The 16134-nt window shown below is 38.9% G+C and overlaps 1 protein-coding gene across 1 annotated transcript in view; it reads left to right on the forward strand.

Annotated features, from left to right (window-relative positions):
* Positions 1 to 16134, forward strand: part of cacna1bb (calcium channel, voltage-dependent, N type, alpha 1B subunit, b) — a 161422-nt gene that overhangs the window by 140418 nt on the left and 4870 nt on the right. Inside the window, exons 42-50 of the mRNA XM_035668513.1 lie at positions 729 to 825; positions 6723 to 6828; positions 6955 to 7062; positions 7745 to 7854; positions 8526 to 8695; positions 9717 to 9846; positions 9948 to 10058; positions 12058 to 12096; positions 14311 to 14572. Coding sequence (XP_035524406.1) covers positions 729 to 825; positions 6723 to 6828; positions 6955 to 7062; positions 7745 to 7854; positions 8526 to 8695; positions 9717 to 9846; positions 9948 to 10058; positions 12058 to 12096; positions 14311 to 14572 — 1133 coding nt within the window. The remainder of the gene's footprint in view (positions 1 to 728; positions 826 to 6722; positions 6829 to 6954; positions 7063 to 7744; positions 7855 to 8525; positions 8696 to 9716; positions 9847 to 9947; positions 10059 to 12057; positions 12097 to 14310; positions 14573 to 16134) is intronic.

A 16134-nucleotide genomic window follows, 5' to 3' on the forward strand; every position in this document is an offset into this window, starting at 1 on the left:
GGCTCATCGTTTTCAGTATTTGTATTCACAGGTATCTTTAAAAGGAGCAGATCGATTTTAATTTAAATTAAGTATGATTTCACCATTTTATGTCTCTTGCACATTCTGCTGCATGAAGAAAAGGAGCACTTTAGTTTGTAGTAAACACAGAACCTTAACCTTTTTTTTTTTTACTCTGGGAATGTGAAAGGAAGAGGAAAGTGTATAAACTAAAACAAAAACAAAAAGGATTATTATTAATCCTTTTTATTATTATTATTTCTACACCAGAATTTTATTCCTGACCGGCTTAAAGCTGTTAAATATGCTGAACAATATTTAGACCTGTTACATTGGGTAAAAAAATAAGTAAAAGTTATAGATACAGATATGAAAAATACACTTCCACTTCTCTTATTTCATATTTATGCAGACCTCAGTAGTTCTTAAATCCTTGCTACGGCCCTGAGGTGCTTGTTGTAATGAACAACTTTATGATTAAAACAGATTATGTGCCAGAGACTCTTTCTCTATATAGGCAAGAAAAAAGCTATGAACATTTTGTCTTTTATTAGTCAGAATAAACACCAACAAATTTACAGATTTGGTAAGAAAAGTCTAAACTGAAAACTATATATATTTTATGTTGCTACTTGTTGAGTATAAATGTTAATACCTAACTAACATCAGATTATAGATGCAATGAAATAACGTGTCCTAACCTCTTGAACATGTCTTATCTTTTTCAGCGGGAGAATATGCTATCAGGATATGTACAAATTGTTGCGTTTTATCTCGCCTCCCCTGGGCCTCGGGAAGAAGTGCCCTAACAGGGTGGCTTATAAGGTTTGCACTCCCACACAGTCTATTTGTTTGCAAAGAGACTGTGATGGTTTCGGACTGTGAATGTCTGTTCTCATTCCCTGCCGTGCCAGAGAATGACCTGACCACACATGCATACAAACATGCATCGATCCTTCACTAACCAGCTGGCAGGTAACCATGACGAGTGCAGCAAACAATGCCGCAAGTAAGCCTCAAACAAAAGGGCATCAGATGCGATGTCTAAGATATTTTTCTGCTTCTAAACACAGGAGTGAAAGGAGAGTGGGTAGTGAAGAGAGAGCATTGTGTGCTTTGTTTCCACTTTGGTTACTGCTAATGCCTCTTAGCATGCTGAAACAGAGGGCATCTTAAAGGAATACTCCACTGAAAATCTGTCTTTTGACTCTGACATAATAACCATCTTGAAAGGTGGCTTTGAAAAGTTTGTAGCTGCTACTTTGAGAAGGATCTTCTTGGATTATACTGGATTCCAGTGACTCAGAGTCACAGGAATAAAAGAAAGAAAACATCAAAACAACCAGAGAAAAATCTCAAACCACTCTTGCAGCATAATCCATTTCCCCCCGTTATGTTTCAGAAACATCCTTTCTGAGCAGTGTAAGGAAGAAGAGTTTTTCCATGGATGTAATAAACACATCCAAGTCTGTTTACAGGTGTGGCGGAGTCCTGCTGCATGTGGAAAAAGGGGCTGTGTTAAACTTGACCATTTGCCTTAAGTGATGTCACCTGTGTTATTTCGGTTTGAAGACTACAAGTTAGAAAATGAAAAATCATACGGTGTGGAGTTAGAAAGAAGTGAGTTTACCAAACCTCTGAAGCCAGATCCTCATCTCTGCTTGAGGCCTGCCGATCAAAGCTACATTAGCCGCTACTAGCATGATAACTCTGACTGAACTGTTGGCGGCTGAGTTGCATTGTGGGTAATGTAGGTGCCAGGAGAATTTTAGTTGCTCACACATAAGAAAATATGTTTTTGTGCCTGTACATGTGAGCTTTAAAGTCTTCCCAATACAAGTCTTGAAATATTGGTAATATTTATATATAATTTGGAAAAAAATATTCATTGTTTTACATGAAGGATGCGGCAGTGTTTTTGGGCTCAGGCACGTCATGTGACCTGCAATACCAGTTAGGCCACTACGCCAGAATGTTTGACACTCAAAAGACAGATTTTCAGGGGAGTAAGCCTTTTATATGAAATGCACTCTCATTCCCAAATACATAATCTTCCACCAGGATCCCTCCACCCAGAATCTCTGCACAGGGAATCCTCCGGAAGCATCCTCCCCTCTTTCCTCCTCCTCTGGGATCCATTCCTGAATTCTTAAATCCAGCTAGGATGGCATTCCACATCATGATATCCTAGAAATCTTATTAACAAGGATTTCTGTTTTTTCCTCTTTTTTCCCCCCTCCCATTCTCTCTTTTGGATTTTGCCACTTTCTGTGATGGTGTAACTCCCCCTACCCTTTCAATCCTTCCTCACCTGGGAAATCTTCATTCCTCCTTCCATGGCCTCCTACCATCTTTCACCCCGGAAGCGGTCGCATGAATTACCGCGATATGTACGAGATGCTTCGCGACATGTCCCCTCCGCTAGGTTTGGGAAAGAAATGTCCCCCCCGAGTCGCCTATAAGGTAGAATTCCTCCTTCCTCCTCCATTTCCCTCCTTCTTGCAGTCACTGCTGGTTCCCTGCTTCCACCTGTCAAACATCTTCAGGCTTCTGTCAGTGTGTCGCAGTCGGTATCTTCCGGCCTGCTGTTGTGTTGTTCTTTCTGTTCGTCTGTGGCCTTGTCCTTCTCTGTAAGGGTTTGTTGTACACTCTGATCGTTTACTAGAGGACCGTGTAACACTGATAAATAAAGATAGATCAGAGGGCTGACGAAACCATAATATTTGACATATCTCGTTGAAATCATCTGAGGGAGAATCAAAATAACAATGAGTGAAAAAAACCAAATCATTTGTTAATTTGGCCAAGGACGTCATGTTTTCAGTCTCTTTTGTTTGTCTGTTTGGTAGATGCAATGTTAAATATGCTTTTAATATTTAAACAAATGAATGGCTATGTATAATGAGAAAGGGGTCACAACGAATTAACTCTGCACCTTTACTGAGCTTTTTAACTCATAGTTTTGGTTTTACCCTAGCTTCTGCACTCTCATCAACCTTGTTTCAGCTGGTTTCTTTCTCAGGATCTGGTGGGAACCAAAGTTACTCTGTGACTTATTCACCTTGTGTTCTCAATGCAAACTCATGGGGTAAAAATCTTTATTTTTTTCCTTCATAACCAGCGACAGGTTGCATCTTCAGATGTTCCCACAGATGTCTACAGTCTGCCTGAAATTCTAAAAGATCTGTCTGGGGTGAATCCAGTGTTTCCAGCCTGCCATAGGCTGCATGCAGTGGTCTTCCACAAGCATCCAGTGAAAAAGAAGAGCAAAGTGGATTTAAAACATCCTCTTACTGCAGACAATTATTTTATTATTCTGGGCAGACTGTAGACATCTGTGAGATCAAAAAATGCCTTTGAAGATGCAACCCATTGGATAACTGGGGAAAGATAACGTTTTGATTTTCTGCCAAGCTACAGACAGAGCTTTAGTGATGGCAGCGTCCGGATAAATTCCCAGGAAATTTTGTACGTTTGGTTCATGGTGCCCAGAGAATGACCATGACCTTTCATCTAGTGCCACCATCGGGTTGACATATTTGGTCCAGGTTGCAATGAGTTGTGACCTTCATGTTTCCCACAGGATGAACTGTAGTGCCAACATCAGATCAAGTTTTGACTTTGTCCAAGACTGTCTTATCACCAAATATTTGCAGACTTAACATCCATCTAGCTTAGAACTGATATTCCCATCATCCTCGGATGTAGTTTCTGTTTAGTGTTGTTTACCATGTTAGCATGTTAACACCTTAAACTATGATGTTAAACATGGTTAGCATTACTTTCTAAACATCTGCATGTTTACAGTGTCAGTATCAGCATGTTAGCATTGAGATGTTAGAATTATGAAATTAGCATTTAGCTTTAGCTAGTACAGTCTAGCATGGCTGTATTCTTGTTTCCCATCATGAACGCCATGTTACCAAATCATGGAGTAACATATGGAATGCTGAAGTTGTAAATGGGACTAGTGGAGACCAAAACCAGAGATAAAAAGAGTGAACATTGGATAGAATTATAATGTGGAATAAAAACTCAACCTCAAATAAACTTTGCTCTGTGTCTCCCAGATGTGAAAATAGATAAATGTTTCCCAACAAATCTTGTTTTGGAGTTTTTCTGCCCCCTAGTGGCCAAAAAATGCACCACTACAGCCAAAGCAGGATATCTCCAAAACCTATGTGCAAATTTCAATGTAATTAGGCATAAGGTTTGGCCAAGGAACACTTGGGTTAGTCCAGGATCTCATCTGGATTCAGATGCTAATCAGGAATCATTGAGGGATTTCTCAACACTGAAAGACGGCACATTTAAGAACACTTTCACCATCTTCTCACTCACTGACTCGAATGAAGGAGAATCTGGCACATTTATTCCATAATTATATGTAAGACTTGTATACTAGTGAAGTAGGAGTCAAGTATACAGGTCAACAATCCTCAGGTAGTCCCTGTGCCAGCTGCTTACCTCTTAGCATGCAGACTTAATGTGAATGGTTCCAGTGCATGCACAGCTGTCGAGATGAATCACATTTAAAGCTGCCCTGCCCTTGCCCCAGTTAAAAATGTCTGGGTCTGACGTGGTCGCATCTCCAAATATAACTCCTGTTTTTATGAATCGACAGAGAAAGACATGAACAAAGACACAGAGAGAGCAGCAGTGCACTTGAGAGCAAGGCTAGCGTTTTCCCCCCATCTCTATTTTTCTATTTTTTACCTCGCAGTTGATCGTGCTCCTTGTTAACCTCCCTTCCTAATGAACACATCTTCCCCTGACAGTCACAATCGTCCCCGTTACCCTCTCGTTTCCTGTTTTATGTTCTGTCTTCAGGCTGAGCTCCACACTCTCTCTTTCACCCTCTCTAGGGATTTGTATCCTCTCTCCTCCCTCCTCTAACTTCACTGTGTGTATCTGTGTGTGCATGTACGCTCTTTGTCTGCAAGCATGTGTTCTCTGCATAATGTGCTTTTTGATTATGTGTTTCTTTATTTGTCTGATGCTTATGTCTGCGGCTGCCATTCTTCTGCTCACTGTTTCTGGGAAAAGGATGCAAGACTTTACATGCGTAGATGCTTTCCAGTCGAGGCACTTACTACCCCTCCTCCTCTTCCTTGCTTGTCATCTCTCCATCTGTATTGTTATGCTCCCAGAGTGAATATGCTTTCTCGTTTTTCTCAACTCAGCTTGAAAAAAATGGGAACCATCAGCCACAGTTTTCCTTTTTCACAGATGTTTCTGATGATTTTTGCTCAGTTTTTGTTTTTAATTAGAAGTTCTATATCCAGTACATTCATCCGCCACCCCTCAATCTTCACTATGAATGTGGTGTACTAATTCAAACATGCATGTGTGTATGAATCTTTACACTGCAGCATTTATCCAGACGCCCTGCATGGCATGGATCTATGCTGATCAGTTTCTACTTTTTTACAATGAATTTAAAGTTTCATAACCTACTGTAAAAATACTGATTCATAATTAATAATTTTGCCTTTGTGCTGCTTAGTAATTGTTACTAATTACTAGATTTTATTACTAAACAGTACATTGCAATTCATCAGTTAGTCTATAAAATGTGAGAAAATAGTGAACATAGGGCTGGTGATGTTTTTAAATCGCTTGTTTTGTCCAACCAACAGTCCAAACTCCAAAGATATACAATTGATAATGATATAAAACAGAAACAAAGCAGCAAATACTCACATTTTAGAAGCTAGAACCAGTAAATGTTTGGTATTTTTGCTTGATAAATGACTTAAACTATCTTAAAATGTTGTTGATTAATTATTAGACTCATCTACGAATCAACAAGTTCAGTTGTTCAGTTTTCTTAAGCCAATGCTAGTGCAGGCTTATCTTTCTTGTTTCAAGTCACAGACACATATTTCTAGAAACCTAGTGAAGCAAGGTGATTGGAAATGATAATTGGAAAAAAAGTTGATTGGAAGAATTTAAATATTTAATGGTGCCGGCTTCTCTTTTCTCCTCAGGCCTCCAAGTCATTATTTCCAGAACGAGGATGAGCTGCTGCATGTTTCCAGCAACAGTGAGAGTGTAGCATGTTCACAGAGCTCACAGTGCTCAGCATCACAAGTTAATCATATTTTAGCAGAAGTGTGCTACACTTCTGCTGGATTTGCAATAGTCTCATAGCAACAGCTCCCTGCATTCATTTGTTTAGTGTCATTAGCTTAAGAAAGGTGTGGATGGAGGCCACACAGGCTGAGGCCTTTGCATGGACTAAAATGATTAATTGACTAATCTAGTAAGAGTTTGACATAAAAAGGGATTGACACTAATATTCCTAATTGATGAAGGAATTTAACAAACAAAAATGCTGAACACTCGCTGGTTCCAGTTTCTCAAATGTGAGGAATTAATTTTTTTACCAGTATTATATAAGTGTAATGGGCATATTTCAGTATTTTCTGACAATTAATAGGGTAATCAGAAAAATAATTAATCAATGAATCAGCAGTGAAAAAAATCATTAGTTGGAGCCCTAAAATGTAACTGTTGAGATTCTTTGCCAGTTGTTTTATATTACTGGTAAAGTTCCTCTGTATGTTGGACTGAAACTATACGAAAAACCTTTCACTATTATTATTAGAACCAGGACCCTTTAATTTGGCTTGTTGTTCCATCTTTAATGGAGCCTCCTTCCCCCAAGATGTTGATTGTTTGTTCCTGGTTCATGTCCCCTCCTCTTTGCTTCTTCACAGCGATTGGTAAAGATGAACATGCCCATTGCGGATGACAACACAGTGCACTTCACCTCCACACTGATGGCCCTCATTCGCACGGCCCTGGAGATCAAACTGGCATCTGGTGAGAGACTAAAACTACAAAATCCAGAATCCCTCACGGCCGGACTGACGGCTCTGATGTTAATGTGAATGGCGGTGATCGCTCTAGTGCAGATTTGATGTGACATGTTTGTGGGCACGTCCCCAGGGGTCCTGGCGCAGCATTTGTCTGACGTTGACCTGAAGAGGGAGATAAACCGTGTCTGGCCCAACCTGTCGCAGAAGACTGTCGACCTGCTGGTGACGCCGCATAAATGTAAGCCACAGTTCTGTATGAGTTCTAATGGCTCCACTGAAACATTGTCATTGGACTTCTTCCTGTTTGTTTCTCTTACTTCATCTTTTGAAGTTTTCTTTTTCAGTTCCTCTAGCTGCTTTCTATAGCCATGAGCTGCAAAAATATCCCTCCTCTCTGCTTTTTTTTGTCTGTTATTGAGTCCTAAAAGTCTTAATTTCCTAAAAAATGTAATTAAAAATAGATAGATAGGTGAGGTAATCTGAAGTTTCAAGTCTAGATTTAAGTTAATCGATCTTTCTTATTCTTCTTATTATATCTTCTTTTAAGATACTGACACTCATAGATATTTCCTGACACAATTTTATTTGTATTGTATTAAACTCATCATTGGCAGATTTTTTTTAACTTGGTAACAGTTGGTAAAATGGATGCTTTCTCAAAACAGTATGATGTTTCTTGATGTTAGAGCACTGATAAGCATAATTGTGTTTTCCTCAAGATATTGCAACACATATTTAAAAGAGGTGTAGATTGTTCACTGTGTGGCCTATACTGTTCTTCTGGTGAACATGATTCACACCCACACTGACCAGGCACATACTGTAAATGTTCCCCCTCTCTGAGTTGTACTTTGTTGCTTATCTGGCGCCATCTACTGCCCACATGGAGAACTTGCCCCTCACTCTGCTCTCTCCCCTAGACAACGAGCTGACTGTGGGGAAGGTCTACGCAGCTCTGATGATCTTTGACTACTATAAGCAGAACCGTGCAAAGAGGCTCCAGCAGCAGCAGTCTTCAGGGGGACCACAGGTACAGCATGTTGTAAAGACCATATAATGAGCTCAGAGGTGATTTAGGCAGATAAAAACTACTTATCTTAGTGAGTGGGATACTATTTATTTGGATTTAAGGTGACTAAACAAGACTAACAGGACACAACCCCATGATATAAGTTTTTAACTCGTTCGGTTTCGTCTTAAGTCATTAAATCCTGAAAAAAGCTGAATTAAAAGACAAATAATCTTTGTTTTAGCTTCATTTTATTTTTTATTATTCATATCAAACTCAAGCTTTGTAGTGGCCAGATTTTCTCAGTTTCATGAAATCCTGAAGTCAGATAATTTCCCTTGCTTTATATATAAACTAAGAGTACCATGAACTCATTTTATCATTCTTCATTTTACTCATACAGCTGCAGCAACCTACACTACTCTGTTACAGTTAATTCATTGTTTTAGGCAAAATAATTTGTGGAGGCTGAACATGAGACTTAATAACAATAATAAGACGTAATGAAGCTCAAATTTGATTAATTTATGATTCATTAATCAAGTACAACCACATTTGACCTTCTACTCTACATATAAATTGATCTGTTGCTGTTTCAGTGTGTATACACTTCATTATACTGCTACCTGATTCAAATTCAGTGTCAGTGTAACAACTTTATTTATGGCTTTTGCGGTTGATCTGTCCTGCAGAGTAAACTGGGGTCGCTGTTCCGTCCTGTGCTGCCCCTCACTCACATACTGGAAGTAGAACCCCCATTCCCCATCCCCAGTAAGCCCCTCCCACCCCAGCCTGAGCCTGAAGCAAAGCCAGAGGCAATGCCCGCCACCGCCACTGCTGCCACCTCAATTAACAGGGACATGTGAGTGACTGTCTTCTCTATCATATACAGTAAAAACATATTGTATCCATATCCATATGTTGAAAATAGTCAGATTTGAGAACTTGTAACTTTAAAATGTTTGGTATTTTTGATAAATAAAATAAATAATTTATTTTAATAATTATGAAATAATTTAAGGACCAGGATGTAAGACTTAAGGGCATCATGCAGTGAAGTTGCAGATTGCAAACAGCTGAATACCGCTCACCAATTTTATAAGATACTGCATAGATGTACAGGGGTTAGGGTTAGTGTTAGGGTTATTAGATCAACTACATTGCCAGCAAGCGTACCATGGTTTTAACTGGTTCATTATTCTCTGCTGTATTTTTTAAAGATAAGTTGTAAATCATTATTGATTTTGATTCATGGATGTTACTTTTTATTCAAAATTGAAACGTTTGTTCAAATGTGGGGAAAATTAAAGGACCAGTGTGTAGGATGTAGTGGCATTTACAGATTGCAACCAACTGAATTACGCTCGGCGCTCGCCTACCAAGCATATAGGAGAAACTACAGTGGCCATGAAAAACAGTAAAGGCCCTATCAAGAGCCAGTGTTTGGTTTGGCCGTTCTGGGCTACTGTAGAAACATGGCGGACTGCTCAGAAGAGGACCTGCTCCCTCTCTAGATAAAAATGTCTCATTCTTGGGCGCCCTGATAGCTCACCTTGTTGAGCTGAAAGGATCAATTAAAGGCAAAAAGTCCCAAAACAAATCCGGCTCGTTCTAAGGTAACAGAAACACAATGATTAATACTCTCAGGTGATTATAGACGAATGAAAACAAACCTATGAATATTCAATCTCTGCCAATAGAACATCTTAATGTTACACACTGGACCTTTAAGGGATTCATTGATTATTATAATCAGATTTCTGTCGATTGACTAATTACTAATTAATTGACTAATCGTAGCAACAAAAATGCAAGGTTATAGTCCTACCTACAACACTGATTAGCCTCAGTATTACAATCACAGATCTTGTGCATTTATACAGACTAAACCAGAGGAGTGCCATAAAACATTCCCAGTCCGGAGATGTTTCTCAGACAGCACAGAGGCCCAAAGGCCGAAGGAAACTACAGAGAGGCCAGTCAGAGGACGTGCCATATTCCACCAGACCTCAGGTATGCTGGCACTAAGAAAAGTGTTATTTTACATTCTAGCTTTCTGTGACGTCTGTGTCCACTGTTGCCTCCATACGTACTGCTTCTTCTTTTTCTTTCAGGAATTGGTCGAACTGAAGCCGGTGGAGAACATTTCAGACACAGAGGGATATCCAAGCCTGGAAGGCCACTGCAGAGCAGCTTCTCTGCCCCGACTCAATGCTGAGTACTACGTAAGCTCTACAGTGCTCATGATGCCATGCCTCTTGTTTTAGAGCTCACAGAAAAGATCTCTTCAGCTCATTGAGTTGTTTTGTTTGAACTGCATTCTTGGGATAATATCGAAATTTGAAAAAATGGAGACACTCTGGATACCTCAGGTTTTTCTTGATTAAATAATTAGACAATCTTCTGCAATGTAAAAGGAAATACAAAAGCATAATGGCTTCCTTTGGCATTAAACAGGTGGCTGAAGTGGGAGATATTGGCTGAAAAAGGCTGGTGCAGAGCTGAGTGGTAGCCAGTTAGTGAAAGCAGCCGTTAGCGAACAGAAGCAGAGTCGCTTTCTGTCAGTCCTCATCAGTTCATCCTGATGACCACGAACTCACCAGTTTGACAATTTCACATTTATACTGAGGAGGAAATTCAGGATAGAGATAGACTTTACTCTACTACTTTATGTTTTCTCTACAGTATCACACAGCAGGCTAGCGTTTTTCCCATACCTCCTGTCTTTATGCTAAGCTAAGCTAACTAGCTGCTGGCTCTAGCCCTATACACATGAGAGTGGGATTGATTTTCTCATTTAACTCTCAGAAAGAAAGCACCATTTCCGAAAATACTTAATGATTCCTTTACGTTTAAATTTCCTGCAGTCCCAATATTTAGATATTTAAAAGATTTAAGTAATTGATGGAAGAATATTAATGGCTCAAATTATATTTTTAACGAATTTTGCATCTGGTAATGTCACATACAGTAAACTAAGTGCAAAATTACAATCACACGGTACTAAAGTATTGTTTTAAAGTAGAAAGCTACAGTGATGGTAATGTTGTCATCCACAATTCCTGATATTTAACTGCCCTGGACAGTTCAAATTATACAATTCATTCAGTCATGTAGTGTTTTGCTTCAAAATAGACACTAGACGGCATACAGATTACAGTAACTGCAAATATTGACCAATGAATTTTTTTGGTAATCCGATGCTATTTTAAAAATGTTTTAAATGTATTTGGTTTACGTCACTAAAACAATTATTAAAAATTAATTTTATTATTTTTCTTTTTATATTTTGTACATTATTCACACTCACCTGCAATAGGATGGCTGTTGAGTGGGAAGTGCAGTAATCCTTTTTTTTAATGACTTTTACTTATCCATGTTTAAATTCACTTTTTTTTACTGTCATTCTGTGAGTTACAGTAGCTGCTCTTGTCTGCTGCATATGGATGTCATGTAAACAGGATTTTTCTGTCCATCATTCTCTCTGTCTCCTGGATTGTTTCACTTGTCTGATCTTGTCTGTTTAGCTTCACTGTTTGCCTGTCTCTGTGTTTTAGTCTGTCTCTCTCTGTCACCTCTCTCCTACAACACTTAACATGTGCTTTCCTTATGTTTATGTTGCATTTTGATCTCTTACTCTCTCTTTCTCTTTAAAGGACAAGCTGGCGTCATTCTATATTTTGTTATTAAGAAATCCCATGCAAGGACCAAAACCAACAGTGTGTTGGTCCATCCCTCAATAATTTTCAGATTTCTCTACCTTAACCCTTACCCTTTCCAACTGAGGACGTAATGTTTGAAAACACAACAAATATATAGATTTATTTCTAATAAAGGCTAAACAGCTGGGGTCTGTAGTTGTTATTAAATGTGCAAGTAGTTACCTGGGACTATTTTAAGCTGTAGATTAATATACAGTTGGTCTAAATGAGTGTTAACAGCAGCAGGATGGTGTGTGAGGGTCAAAATAAGCTACAGTTGGTCTATGGCACAGAGGAATAAAATAAACTATGTGTACACAGACAACATATGTTAGTAGGATCATCACATTGTTGGTTTGGGTCTCTTCATCATATGATTTATTGACAATAGGAAAATACAGAATATCACCAGCTTTAAGCTTCTCGCGTCTCTCCTCTCCTCTTCTGTTTTCCCTTTTTTTCTAATTTTGATGCCCACTGCTAATGTTTTGCCCACCTCCCTCTTGTGTGTGCTGTCTGATAGCGGAGCCACCCTCGCCACGCCCCCGGGACCCACCTGGCAGTATGTACCACCTGTTGTGCCACCTTTCTCTTTCTCCTCTTCTTTTTCTCTCCTCCTCTTGTCCTCTCCCTCCTTTTCTTTCTTCTTCTTATCTCATGTCTGTGTTTGCCTCCATGCGCTCCCTCTCATCTGAGTGCAGAGTTCACACCTCTCCCACCATCATGGACAAAGTGACCCTCCTACATATACAGTATACTCTGGTCATTCCATGAAATTGCTGATAGTCACATTACATGCAACACACAAATTTACATTACCCACAAAACATACCCATCCCTGGAAAAGTATTTGTATGTGTATCTGGGCTGTGCCAGACACTCTGCCCTGCTTTTCAGGCATTAATTACAGCAGCACAGTACTACAAATGTGGTTGTGTGTATGTGAGTGTTGTTATGTAGTAGTGTGTAGTTTTTTGTGAATTGGTGTGTGATTGTGAAACCACGCAGGGACAGTACCGCTGCTTTCTTGCTTTGAAATAACAATTTTCTTTCAACTACACCACAAAAACCTGTTCAACCTTATCTGTCATTTGATGTTACTTTCAGTCTTAAAATCTTATTTTTCATACATGAAAATAAAAACTAAACAAGTCTGATTTATCCCTATTACTCTTTTACTTACCCTCGTTTTAAGACTCTTTCAGTCATTTGAAAGAAATCTGGGGGATTTTTTATTTCTTATTAAGAGCATATCAGGACATTTATCTAAAAGGTAAGATTTTAAGACTGCATACTAGATGAAATGACTTGGTAATATGAACATTTTCTGCAGTGTTGTGATATTGATGTCCCTGACTGTAGCTACAGGCCAGGCTGTGGGGTAGGAACAAGAGGAACAGCACAACCACCGTAAATCTGTCAGTGAAAGCTAAATATCAGTTCATCAATCGTTTCAATCATATTGTTTGTCATTTAGTGAGTAGTCAAAGTTTCTTATAATAGCATGGCTAAATACATTTTTAGCATAGCTTTTTGACATACTGATTCATTTGGAAACTTAAATCTTCAAAAACGATATACTACTATACAGTAACCAGCAGGTGGGGTGGTAACTTAGCTGCTGTTCCAGTTCCCTATCACATCAGTTTGTTTCCTGATAGCTGCACTGGTCAGTACGATAAGAATTAGGTGGGGTGAGTGTCAATGTCCTCAAAGCATTAGTCAAAGTATTAATCCCTGGAGAGAAATTGGTGAATACAACATTTTAAAGGAATACATTACTGTATACTTAAAGCCGCAATAATCAATACTTTATAATGACAAAATGTTGGCGACCAGCTGGTGAATGTAGTGGAGCATTCAGAAGAGAGCCAGATATTTCCCTCAGGAGTTGGTGGAGACCAAGTCGATAGAAATAAGTTATTGCAGGTTTTTTACATATCCAATAGCTGTTTAAAACAGGCAAGACAATAAACAAGGAGAGATAAACAAGGCAAAAAAACAATGTCAGAAAGATGTGTAATAAAAACCACTACTGACATAGAACAGAAAAAGCATTACGTTGATCACATTCAAGTCGAAACAAACAATCTAAAGTCAAATGTGGCGCAGGATTTCTTCCTTCCTGACCAACTGGATTTGTACTTTCAACATTATTCGTATAAAGAATTTTATAATGCTTGAGCAATTTAAATCTTCACATTATGTCTGATAGTAATCAGATCTACAGTGCAGTACAGTGAAATATAGTATGACAGCCCTGAACTCTACAAACCTTTCAGTCATCTCTGAAGCTGATAGACAGTGATAGAATAGAGTGTTGTTTGATTCTTAAATCATATATTTTCAGTGAAGTATTCCTTTAAGTAAAACATAATGGGTTGTTTAGAAAGTATTGGCTATTAACAGAAAGATTACACTTCTTTCCAAGTTAGAGTGCCTCAAAGGCCAAAGTCAACACCCCACCTCTTCTTTGTGCTCTAGCAGAGACGCCTGCTAGATTGTGAATTATTTAAGTTTTGGTAACAGTAAGTATTCAAGTTCTGTCACGGATTTGTGTTCATTCTTCTCAAACCTTTTTTACATCTGTGCCTGGAGAAGAACGGGTTGAACATCGATTGTAAGACAAAAAGGTTGCCGTCCACTGGTTGTGTCATTTGTGTGTCGTGGCTATTTTGGTGATCCAGTACAAGTGGTTTGGGTAAAACCACCTCAGCCACCCCTACCTGCACTAGTTTTTTCCTCACACCTCTCCACGTTTCTCTTTTCCTCTCAGCCGATCGTCGACCTAAGTCCTATAAGACGCTCAGCGTCCTCGCTGATGCAGCCACACCACCAGGAGGTCGGGCTGAGGGAGTATGACCTGGAAAGGCCCAGCATGGCCCAGTCCTCAAAAGGGCCAGGGCAAGTCCAGGGCCAGGACAGAGCCCACCACCATCACCACCACCATCGCTGCCATCGACGCAGGGACAAGGACAAAGACAAGAAGCAGGCGTCCCTGGATAGAGTTGCATCAGTTCAACCGTCCAGCACTGTTGGTGAGAAAAAAATTATATTAATGGATTTTCAAAGTTCTTTCATCCTACTGTAGGTAATTGAACATGATACAGAACATAAGAACACAAGGTAAACCTGTAAAAAAGTCATGAAAAGATGGATGACATTGACAGCTTCCCAATATTGAAGCCAATGATCACCCCCTGGTGGCTGCCTGTACTATAGGTCATAAACCCCACCCCTTCAATGGACATGGGCCAAACTAAAAAATCAAAGTACACGTCAAATAGATATTTCCCAAGAATGGTTTTCATGGTTGTCATATTCAAGGTAGTTCTTACCACACTAATATATGTTCAAGTGTTAATTTTTCTGATTGGTTTGGTTTTAACTAGTTATTTGATGCTATAAAAAGGGTGTTTCACATCATCCAACCCCAATCACTACTGCACAGACTTCACTTTTGCAAGATGGCAGTGGCTTTTTTTGCCTTCATTTGTACAGGAATGGAAGAAAGAAGTCGAAAATAAAAAAACTCAAGGTCATGCGACCAAAAACTTAAACCTTAATCAAACCTATTCATTCATATTCAGTATCTGACTTTTGTAATTTTATGTAAAAATAAAACTGCTAGATATGCTCAGCCAAACACATTTGATACTCAAACCCAAGCACTTTCAGTGTGTGTGGATCTCAAGAAATCAAATGATTTTGAATGAAACAAGGCATATACCTCTTTCTCTGTGATAACTTTGGAAAATAGTAGGACCCAAGACATAACTCACATACAGCATTGTTCTTATAATGTCTGTTCATTATAGATTACAAAAAATGCATCAATTCCTGTGCAAAACTATTGCTAATGAAATAAGAAATAATACAGGACTCACGTACAATACTAATACAATGTAAAAGTTTAACATTTTACTATAAATATGTCATCACATAGAGCTTAAAACTCATGAATAAAGAATTTTAAAAAGTCTATTAAGGGGGCATATTTTAGGTTGTTGAGAGATTAATTCATTTAACACAGCGATATTATTTCCTATGGCACAGCGAGGAGAATATCAACATAGAAACTTGGCATCACTTTCATGGAGAGACAGTGATAGCAGGCCAGGCTTCCCTTGTAGATCACTTGGATGTCTTAACGTAGCTGCAGAAATTCTTTATAGGATTAAAGTTCCATGATCGGGTTATGTAGGTGAAGGGGTTTCTGCTGTGCTTCAACCAGGGATTTTACATGTCAGGCTTTCCATCTGATTAGCAGAGAGAGCTGTGAGCGCTCAGAGGAAAATCTGCTTTGCTGGGGATTTTTTTTTCTCTTTTTCTCCCCTTTGTTCCCTCTGACCTTAACAGTTACATTCATAAAAGTGAAAAGTGTAGACTGAGCTCTCCCGTAAGTACTGTGATGCCTGATCTGTCAACAGAATTCACATTTAGAGGTCCAAAATACAACTGAAAAAAGGCTGAATTTACAATTTCTTCATTTTGAAAAACACAAATGTGCTGTGCCACATTAAGTAAAAGCTTTTATTTTTGTTTCACATTCACACACACACTACTCATCACATACAGTAAATACACACACACACACACA

Source organism: Morone saxatilis, unplaced genomic scaffold (genome assembly GCF_004916995.1).
Source record: "Morone saxatilis isolate NCDOM2014 unplaced genomic scaffold, NCSU_SB_2.0 Contig21, whole genome shotgun sequence".
In the NCBI taxonomy this organism is placed as follows: domain Eukaryota; kingdom Metazoa; phylum Chordata; class Actinopteri; family Moronidae; genus Morone; species Morone saxatilis.